This window comes from Danio aesculapii, chromosome 7 (assembly GCF_903798145.1).
Source record: "Danio aesculapii chromosome 7, fDanAes4.1, whole genome shotgun sequence".
In the NCBI taxonomy this organism is placed as follows: Eukaryota; Metazoa; Chordata; class Actinopteri; order Cypriniformes; family Danionidae; genus Danio; species Danio aesculapii.
In genome coordinates this window covers 11620220-11631883 of record NC_079441.1, presented here as the reverse complement: position 1 = coordinate 11631883, position 11664 = coordinate 11620220, and the positions used below count along the sequence as shown (strand labels likewise).

The 11664-nt window shown below is 37.9% G+C and overlaps 1 protein-coding gene across 1 annotated transcript; it reads left to right on the top strand.

Annotated features, from left to right (window-relative positions):
* Positions 1-3492: 3492 nt before the first annotated feature.
* On the top strand, positions 3493-5661 carry kbtbd13a (kelch repeat and BTB domain containing 13a). Its single transcript, XM_056462705.1, has one exon. The coding sequence runs from the start codon at positions 3566-3568 to the stop codon at positions 5045-5047; it is 1482 nt and encodes a 493-aa protein (XP_056318680.1). The 5' UTR covers positions 3493-3565; the 3' UTR covers positions 5048-5661.
* The last annotated feature ends 6003 nt before the right edge of the window (positions 5662-11664 follow it).

Here is an 11664-nt window from a genome sequence, read left to right as displayed (position 1 = left end):
TTCTTTTAAATACATGAATTTGGCTGAGTAAATGAGTTTCGACGACTACAGTATGAAATTATATTCAGATGCAGTATATTTAACCACATTTTGTTGTATGGCACACAGGGACGGACTTAGTGATTTGGGGGCCCAGAAGTCCTAATATGCACCCTTGCATTTATTATTTATTTATTTATTTGCTTGTTTGTTACTATAATTATTTGTATATTTTTTGTTTATGTATTTTTATATCTTATATGTTATATGTTTTTCTTATATTACTCAATTCTCTTTTCAACATTTCTTTCATTCATTAATTTTCTTTTTAGCTTAGTCCCTTTATTAATCAGGGGTCACCACAGCGGAATGAACGGCCAACTTTTACGCAGCGGATGCCCTTCCAGCCATAACCCAACACTGGGAAACACCCATACATACTTATGCACACTCATACACTACAGCCAATTTAGCTTATTCAATTCATCTATATGGAGGTCTTTGGGCATGTCTTTGGTCTTTGGGGGAAACTGGAGCACCCGGAGGAAACCCAAAAAAAGACAGAGAGAACATGCAAACTCCACACAGAAATGCCAACTAACCCAGCTGGGGCTCGAACCAGCGACCTTCTTGCAGTGATGCGATCATGCTACCCATTGCACCACCTGATTTGACTGCTGGACGGCTTCATGATTGGAGGTGGGGGACAAATTTTCAGGGATGTAGTAATTACCATACAATTTTATGTGTTAGACCCTAGAAAATACGAAAGAAAACTATGTTACATATAATTTATACTTGGGTATTTATTGGGGGCCACCAAATTTCCTGGGGCCCTAAGTGGCTGCTTACCATGTTTATTGGTTAAATCCATCCCAGAAGCCACATATCACAGCCATATCACCCTGCAGCCCAAGACCGGTTACTCACTGAGGCTAAGCAGTGCTGAGCCTGGTCAGTACCTGGATGGGAGACCACATGGGAAAATTAGGTTGCTGTTGGAAGTGGTGTTAGTGAGGCCAGCAGGGGGTGCTCAACCTGCAATCTGTGTGAGTCTTAATGCCCCAGTATAGTTCGCATGAGACGATAAACCAAGGTCCTGACTCTCTGTGGTCATTAAAAATCCCATGGAACTTCTCGTAAAGAGTAGCGGTGTAACCCTGGTGTCCTGACAAAATTTCATCTCGGCCCTTAACCATAATGACCTCCCAATCATCCCCATCCATTAAATTGGCTCTATCACTCTCTCCCCTTCACCAATAGCTGGTGTGTGGTGAGCACACTGGCGCCATTTTCCTGTGGCTACCCTCACATCATCCAAGTGGATGCTGCACACCAGTGGTGGTGTAGAGAGACCCCCCTCATGATTGTGAAGTGCTTTGGGTGTATGGCCATACACATTAACTGCGTTATATAAATACACACATTACATATAAAAATCGGAAATAGCATTACTTGTCAACAATATTAAAACAAAATCTGAAAATGTGTAATAAAACCCGAATCAACATTGGCAAGGCTTATTTAGAAGTTATCATTTAAAACCATAATAATTTCCAATAAACAACAGTATGAGGCTTACCTGTTCAGATGACATCTTTATTAGATGTAAACCACATTAATTGCAGCAGAGATGGTGCACAACCAAAACATGCTTTTCTTCAAGATGCATACAGCTATATTTATTACCAACAAATGTTACATGTTATATTTAAGTTGTGCTCACTGAAAAAAGTGTTGCATGCAAAACTGTTGCACACAATTTATTTGTGTTGAATTTATACAAACAAATTAAATTGAGCAATGTTCAACTTAATTTGTTTGTTTAAATTCAGCTTAAATAAATTATTTACAACCACTTAACGTAAAATTTTTTTAGTAAATCCAAGGAATCATCTTTGAATAATTTTTTTCAGTGTATATCAATATTATTCTTTAAATTAAGAGATGGCTTCACAGCTATTGTCAGTTCTCTAGATTTGACATTTAATGTGTTTTACTCAAAATATGTATGTGCACATAAACAGTATAGCTATATATAGCAGTATAAATCATTAATAGCTATGTAAGAGACCACTTGGAGGAAAAATAATGGATGTACTGAATTTATTAAGTACACGTTTGAGTAAAATGTTACCATTTGCTTTATAAAGCTATTGTAGGAATTTATAGGATTGACAAAGATATATTAATATAACACTAGGTATACTTTTCACAATCACTAGCGATCTAATCCTGGCAGATAAAGGATTACAAATCTGCTGGTATATGGACTACAAGTTCCAGTCATGCACCGCTCACACGCACCTGTTCCAGATTCTGCTGATTGCACACACTCACAGCCTGAGGATTATTATGGACTAATTACAAGGACTATATACACAGCGCACACACACACACACACACACACACACACACACACACACAGACTTCATGGCTCAGTCTTGTAAACAGTTTTTGTGAACATTACGACGTGTTTTCTTGCCTTCCATACCTTGCTTTGTTTTGTTTGTTTTTCATTGTCTGCTTCCTGCCTTTTTGTGTTGACTGTTGCTTGCCTGAACACTCGGTTTAATAAACCTGCGTTTGGATCTGCACTTCCTTGTCAGCATCCTGCTTCACATTACAATAATAATAATAGTTGTTACATTTACTGTGATTAAAAATCAGTTGTTCCACTGCTTTCTTAGTGGTGTTGTCTCATGGGCTTAAAAATAAAATATATACTGTAGACACATACATATGTACACTGTTAACAATTTCCTATAGAATCTACAGTAACTTACTAGCAGGAGTGCGCCAGTAACTTACCGTAAATCAATTACAACAAACATACTGTTTACAGGCGGATCATTCCGCTGTGGTGACGCCAGATTAATAAAGAGATTAAGCCGAAAAGAAAATGAATGAATGAATACTGTTTACATTTACTGCACCATTACAGCATGTCTTTACAGTATTGTAATATATACAGTAATTTTCACAAAAAATACTTTAAAATACAGTAACATACTGCATAACTGTCCTACAGTTCATATTACAGTTAAATACTGTGTAGCTTATAAAACCATTAACAGTGTACAGTAAGTAGGCAATGTGTAAACATTTTACTTTTTTACATTTAGCATTTTCCTGCCTTTTTAGATATATTTTTGCATCAGGCACCCCCCTTCACCCAAAATAACATGGTCACAATACATTCAGATGGTATTTTGAGAAGTCACGTGTTCACCAGGAATAAAGACTGACCCTATACAGGCATACCATTGTTACAGCTCGGGCCAGTTCACCTGTTCATCAAAGGGAGAAGATGAAATATTTAGGCTGCTTTTAATGCCTGCCAAGAACAAAAGAGTGATAAATAACCCTGCTGACGGCTGCCCTCCACAGCGATGGCTATCTGCCACTGCTTTCCAAGCGGCATAATGCTGCCACTCTTTTCACTTCTATGTATAGCCGATTCTATTCTGGTAGTCAGGAGTAATACAAACACACTGCACACCAACCAAACACTGTCCTTTCAGAAGACCATGGATGATCACTGGTTTGATCATACAGCGGACTTTCCTCTAGAGTTCAACCGAAAATGACTGGAGGAAATTTGATGGAGAACAGCAGCTGTGCATGCTCAGAGAAGCTATACCAGCCGACGGATTTCCAAAAAATAAAAGTGAAATTCGGCAAAAGCGTTTTCACGCTGGACAGAAGCCTCCTTGAGGGGAACTGCGATTTCTTCCGGGCTCTTTTCCAGTCTGGGATGAAGGAATGCCTTCAGGATGAGATAAGTCTTCAGAAGCCGAGCGTTCGAGGATTTTATATCGCTCTCCGCGTGATAAATGGCGAAAATCCAATGCTGAACGATCACGAAATCGTCGACGCCATCGAATGTGCTGCCTTCCTTCAGATTAAGATTTTAACTGAGCATCTTATAAATATTATAAACTCAGACAACTGCCTTCTTATGTACCACACGGCGTCGACTTTCGGTTTGCTTGAGCTCTTCAAAAGTGCATCTTTGTTTATTCGAGACATGTATTCGGATCTAAAAGAACATGCAAAGTGCTTGCCGGAGGATTTGATTGACTATGTTGAGTCTTTAGTTCCCAATACGTACGTCATGGTTGGCACTCATTCACCAGGTATAAAGCTTTTGCAGGACTTCTTGAGGACTGTTTGTTATCTTGATGAGGATGAGAAAGACTGGAAGGTTCTTACACATTTGCCTCTCAACGCCAGCACAACCATGGCAGGAGTAACGGCTTTAGACAATAAGATCTATATTGTCGGAGGAGTTTATGATATTACTAATAAAGTAGTGGATTCAGGATTCTGCTATGATGTGTTGACGGACATGTGGAGCACGTTTTCAAATCCTCAGCAGCTTCGGTATAACTGTACGTTAGTCGGATATGATGGTGATCTGTATGTAATTGGTGGAGAGTACGAAAAAAGCGTGATGTCTTCTGTGGAAAAGTATAAAGTCTCATCGGATACTTGGAGCTTTGTTGCACATCTTCCAAGACCTGCATCCAACGTCGCTTGTACCAAAGCAATGAGACGATTGTTTATCTGTCTTTGGAGGCCTAAAGATGCTACCGAGATTTATGAATATGTAGCAAAGAAAGATGAATGGAGGTTGATCACGACCCTTGTTCGGCATCAAAGTTACGGACATTGCATGGTGGCTCACAGAGACAATTTGTACGTGATGAGGAACGGGCCGTCGGATGATTTTTTGAGGTGCATAATGGATTGTTATAATCTGACTTCAGGTCAGTGGACGGCCTTGGCTGGGCAGTATGAGAACAGTAAAGGAGCTTTATTTACCGCGGTAGTCAGAGGAGACTCTGCGTTCACTGTGAACCGCAGAGCCACTGTGGAATACGCTATCGAGGACGATAAGTGGAGGACCAAAAAAGAAATGACAGGGTTTCCGCGAATTGGCTCCAAGTGGACTTTCCTCTTGAGACTGCCAAAGAAAAGAAAGGAGATTTTAGAATTGAACGAGGATGGAGATGAGATCTCCTGTGATTTCAGATCGAGTGCTCCTGTACATTGTGAAGACTGAGATTTGATAATGGTTGTAAATGTTATGGAGCGACGGAATGGCACAGTTTGTCAAATATTTAATTGACTATTGGAAAAGGAATTATTTTTTATTATTATTATTTTTTCAAGAAACATTTGGATTGCTTAAGGTGATATATTAACCAAACCTCTTCTCTGTGACATGCTTGAATACCAATCAGCATTTTGCAGAAGTAGATGGAGCTGATGGAAATGCAAAGGCCTGGATGTCTAGAATTAACTTGAGCTCTGCAGCTAAACAACCTGTGAGCAGAGATGGGCTGAAACTGAACACAGAATATTTGCAGTTGAAAGTCTTATGCTTTTAATGTTGTGCAGAGGATTTGTAGAGAAGAGGAAGTATGTTTGGGTTCAGCTACTGGAAGACAGGAGAATGATTGACAAGTGACGAATTCCACCTGTGTATAAATTCTTGAGTCAGGAAATGTAGATTTGTTGCGCACCTCCTGAATGTAATTCTTGCATTGGGAATAACCAGAATTCTGTTAATCGAATTGTTCATTTGTATCCAATAAATTACTAATATTTGTGAATTGATGAAAACCCTCTCCTGACCTTTTTTATTTAACACACATGAAATTGATTAAATATTCCAACATGACAGGAACTGAAGTGAGTTGTGGTTCACATTGTTTTGTGTTATTACTTACGAAGTAGCTGCTTTTAGATGTGTGGTGGGAGTAAATAAAGATTTCATCCTGTGCAAAAGCAGCCAAAATGTCACGAAAGCTGGACAAATCTAATGTAAATATTAAAATGAATAATGATAATATGTTGTATTACCATGATTTGGTGCTTGAGAAACATTTATTGAACTGTTTTGAATTGTTTATTTTGAATAATATGCTAAAAACATTACATTAATTGCTAGATCAGGGCAGAACATTTTTAGATAGAGTATAAAATGTTGAAAACAACTAAAACCTACTGCTTATTATTGTGGAAAATGGGATGCATTTTTCTGAATTCTTTGATAAAAATGAAACAAAAAAAAGATAATTTACTCTGTTTTCATAGCTGTGCCATAAAAGAAACTTTTTTGTTTCCCATGCATGCAAAGAACCTAAAGAGTAAAGAGGTTTAAAAAGAACTATGCTTTCTAAAATATGAATATTATTCATGATTTAATATATAATGATCTAAATAATGTTTTTTTTCTATTATAAAAAACATCATCTAGAAAAAAAGGTTGTCACTTTCATTTTAACAATGTATTCGGAACAAAAGAGAATTTTTTAAAAATAAAGTATAGAGAAAAAATGGTTAGTTCACGCAAAAATGAAAATTCTGTTATTAATTACTCATCCTCAAGTTGTTTTAAACCCCCTCAGACCTTTGTCCATTTCAGAACACAAATTAAGATATATTAGATGAAACCCTGGAGCTCTCTCATCCTCCATTGAGAGCAACAACCCAAACTGTTCAAAGTACCATAATAATAACTTTAAATACCTTAAATAATAACTTAAATACCTTTACAAAAATAACACCTTTATTCAACAGTTTCTTCTCTTCAGTGTCAGTATATTGCGCACATACACACGTTGTGTTTTGTTTCAAACAGAGGTTGCTTTCGGTCATCCAGGCCATACATCATTGCATAGTGCTCATGAATGTGCACAATTTACTGACACTAAGGAGAAGAAACTGTTGAATAAAAGCCATTCTTTATGTGAGCACGAGTTATGCACCTTTCTGTCAAAGGGGGATGAGGAAGCTCTCAGATTTCAACTAAAATATCTTCATTTGTGTTCTAAAGATGAATGAAGGTGTCAAGTATTGGAACGGGTAAGCAATTAACTAAAATTCTGATTGAAATCTAAATTTACAATGTTTATTTTGTCAGCTCACTTCATTAATCTTAAAGTAAATAATGAATTTGTGCAAGTTAACCCACTAAAAAAAGTTTGCTTTGGTAATCTTCAATCAAAGTCTGATCATTTGCTTCTGCTTTCGGAGTGGTGATCCTTCAGTTGACGTCAACCTTAGGGTTTCTATAGTAACTGCATATTAATACCCCCTCTAACCATTAGTCTTATACAAGAAAATGATGCGCAAAAAACAAAGCCCCGCCCCCTATTCAATATTCAGTTTCAGTTGAAAGCACATCAACATACTGAAATAAACGTCTCAGCAACTTCTGGCTCAGATGGACTTCAATTTAAATCTTTGGGTGAACTAACCCTTTTAAAGCATTCTATCCAGCCTGATCTCATGAGGAAATTTAACTATTTTACGTTTGGTCAGTTTAGTGGCTAATTCGAACTAATTCGAGTTCAGTCGTATAAAAATGTATGATTTTGTGGCACCAAACTCCACCCATGTCACCCCCAGCCAACTGTTGTTGGGGGATGAGCAAATCGTGCTAAATTGTACGCATGAGATCATACAAACTCCTACGAATTAGCCACTATGGCTACAGCTACACTAATCAGGATACATTTGAAAAATAGCTTTCGTCTAAAAACGTTCCATGTTCACACTATCATTTTCAATTCTTTCCATCATTCACACTAAAATGACTGAAAATGCTTTCGTTCAGTACTGCACAGATGTAAGATGATATTACCTGCATTATATCCAGCAGCCGTTTATTTACTTTCCATCTCTTTGAAACGTTGTGGCAAAATGTCGCAACTGTTATCTGGTTCCATCGCTGAGCTACAGCTCCCAATAAACGTTCTGTGTCCTTTGAAGAGAGGCAATGTAGAGCATCTACAAATTAACAATAATCTTTAGAAAAGCTGTTAAAGTGGACAGCATCCAACACATCTGCTTTACAATGTCGTACACTATGTTAGCTGAATCTGTAACATGACTAAAATGCGTAACGTTTTCGAAAGCCTCCATTTTCACAGTCCACACTGCAACACATTTCAAATGTATCTACTTTGGACAGCGTTATCAAAAAGATACGTTTTCGTTTCCTAAAAATTGCACCTCGGTGTGGACGGATGGTCAAAACTGAGAGAAAATATGCGTTTTTAAACTAAAATCTATTAGTGTAGACATGGGCTAAATCAAAAAGTTACCAACTGCCATGAGATAGCGTTGATTCGATCATGTTTGATATTAATTCTATAAGACAAGGGTCTACAATCTCGGTCCTGGAAGGCTGATGTCCCTGCAGGGTTTAGCTCCAACTTGCCTCAACACACCTGCCTGGATGTTTCAAGTATACCTAGTAAAGCTACGGTCACACTTGACTTTTCTTCCCATAGACTTCCATTCATACGCACGCGAATGCGTCAGACCGGAAACGCGGGGTCATGCGTCAAGTTTCGCAAGTTTGTGCGGTGCAAAGTTCAAGCTTGGTGAACTCTGACCTGCGAAACTGAATCACTTGACTGCGTGAGACCAATCGAGGATCAAAACAGGACCTCTCAGTAAGAGCTTGATTAGCTTGTTCAGGCGTGTTTCATTAGGGTTGGAGCTAAAATCTGCAGGACACCAGCCCTCCAGGAACAAGTTTGGTGACCCCTGCTATAAAATTCAACCTCAACCCACAAGCCTCCCGATCTTTACATCAGATGAGTTCATTTTATAAACATTAAACACGATTATAATGAAGCTTTCCACACTGCCAGAGCAGCACAAACATGGGCAGCACAATATATCACTTAAGCATCAATAGCGTTGATTCGATCAAGCTTGTGTCAAAAACAAAAACAAATAGAGATGAATCCAAGTGCAAGAGTCTTTATTAAGACCGGAAATCATAGATGAATAGGTGCAAGAAAAATCCAAAAACAGTGTTCACAAACCACCAAACGTACTAGCTGAAACATGAGCCGAAATCAGTCCCGAAGACAGCCGAGACCATGTACTACAGCTCAGGTAATCCAGAGAATGCCACAGGAGTCCTGAAGAGACACGGAGTCAGTGTGAACAAACAATAACAAACTGACAACGAAGCGAAGAGACGCCGCTCAGATATATGCATGGAAATTAACCACAACTGAAGCAGCTGACTGTCATCAAGCAATGAACCCACATGACCACAACACAGACACGCAACAACAAACGCACATGGAGGTAAGCGAAACATAATCATGTGGCATTAACACAGATAACCACAGACAGTGTTCACAAACCCTCTACCCTGACAGTTTTATATAAATACTACAAGAATTCAACCTCAACCTAAAGCCTCTCGATCTTTACATCAGATGAGTTTGTTTTATAAACATTAAACATGATTATAATGAAACTTTCCAAACTGCCAGAACAGCACAAGCCAACAGTAAACGAAGAGATCGTTCCACACATGATTGATGGCCATTAAAAGAGCATGCGTGACCAAAATATAGAAACATTTCCTGTTTTCATATCAAACAGGCCATCTGTAAAACTTAATCCCTGGTGAACCCATACCAGAAGCGCCGGGGTCAAACAGGGCCACAACAAACCCTTAAAAGACTGTGAGAGAAACTTGCAGATCAGCTGGAAGGCAAAAGAGAAACACAATCACAGCAAAATGATACGGTGTTCATACAATGATTTCATGAGCTCATAAACTGCTGAGAGTGTGTGAGCATGCGGAGACTTTTTGACTGTTCAGAGACGCAGATTATATCCAGACATTCCTGAATGCTTTGGTAAGAAGGTTCACTCATTACATGCGAACCTGAAGACACGCTGATAACTAATCACGTTCACACAATGAAAACATTGTGTCGCGTTTTTTGGCAGGCGGACAACAGAACGTATAGATCTTGGCAGGATTCGCCTGGTGATGAAATCTGCTGAAAACACAGGGAAATCTTAGTTTTAAACAACATTATATATAGTTTGAAACTAGTTTAGATTGAAAATGAAGTGATTTGATGAAGTTGTCATTCTGCACTGCAGAAAATTACTTTAGTTAGTGATGAAATCTGCTGAAAACACATGAAAATACACAATTATTCTGTTTTAAACAACATTTCTTTTTTTAATTTTAAGGATTTCTTAAATTATTTATAGTTATGTAAATATAAAAGCTATTCATTGAAAATAAAAAAATAAAAAACTCTCACCGGCCACTTTATTAGGTACACCTTACTAGTACCGGGTTGGACCCCCTTTTGCCTTCAGAACTGCCTTAATCCTTTATGGCATAGATTGAACAAGGTACTGGAAATATTCCTCAGAGATTTTGGTCCATATTGACATGATAGCATCACACAGTTACTGCAGATTTGTCGGCTGCACATCCATGATGTGAATCTCCCGTTCCACCACATCCCAAAGGTGCAGTATTGGATGATATTTGGTGACTGTGGAGGCCATTTGAGTACAGTGAACTCATTGTACCTAAAATCTGCTCAGAACACAGAAAAATCAACAATCTTTCTGTTTCGAACAACATTAAATGTAGTTTTAAACATGAAAATAAAGTGATCTGAAGGTGTTTGATAAAGTTGTCATTCTGAAGTTGGGTACACTGTGGTTATAAAGGGATGGACATGGTCAGCAACAATACTCAGGTAGGCTGTGGCGTTGAAACAATGCTCAATTGGTACTAATGGGCCAAAAGTGTGCCAAGAAAATATCCCCCACACCATTACACCACCAGCAGCAGCCGTTTAACCACAGAACTGCAGCTCACTGGATATTTTCTCTTTTACTGACCATTCTCTGTAAACCCTAGAGATGGTTGTGTGTGAAAATCCCAGTAGACCAGGAGTTTTTGAAATACTCAGACCAGCCTGTCAGGCACCAACAACCACATTCAAAGTGACTTAAATCACCTTTCATCCCCATTCTGATGCTTGATTTGAACTGCAGCAGATCATCTTGATCATGTCTACATGCCTAAATGCATTGAGTTGCTGCCATGTGATTGGCTGATTAGAAATTTGTGTTAACAAGCAACTGGACAGGTGTACCTAATAAAGTGGACAGTGAGTGTATGTACTTCGAAACTAGTTTAGACAGAAAATAAAGCGATCTGAAGGAGTCAAGTCTAACATTTCATACCGAGCTTTGCCACATGATAATGTTCACAAATACCAAAGTGAAACTGACAAGTGAAAGCGTTTAAGCGTTATAATCATTTTCCAGAAAAGAGAATGAGACATGGATTTTATTGTTTAGACTGGACTTTTCTTTCAAACACTTGACTGAAATTTCATATTGAGTAGTTGTTTTTGTTGTTTACTGTGGTAATCTGTGTAAAAATGCTGTCCAAGTTTTCAAGTTTTTCATGCCAATGTTGAAACTCGAAAATTGTATCACATCTGCACTGTTAAACTTGTATAAAAACAAAAGTAGACTGACGGCCACTTTATTAGGTACTTGTAAGTAAAGTTTGATTATGAAGCATGTTTGACTTTAGTCTGGCATTGATCAAAACCAAAACACACGTTTTAAGACAAAATAAACAATAAAAGTAATAATAAAACAATATTGTAAATTGTGTATTGTATTAAATTGTCAACACAAATATCTAATTAACCAATCAAATGGCAGAAACTTAATGCATTTAATTATGCAAACATGATGAAGATAATCTGCTGAGTCAAACCGAGCCTCAGAATCACTTTTATGCTTGCTTAATCAAAACTACTGAATCTTTGCTTAATAAACGTTTTAAATTATTGAAGAAAAAACATA

Excerpts from the sequence above, each read along its gene's own strand:
- kbtbd13a (XM_056462705.1), top strand. The coding sequence starts at position 3,566 with ATGACTGGAGGAAATTTGATGGAGAACAGCAGCTGTGCATGCTCAGAG.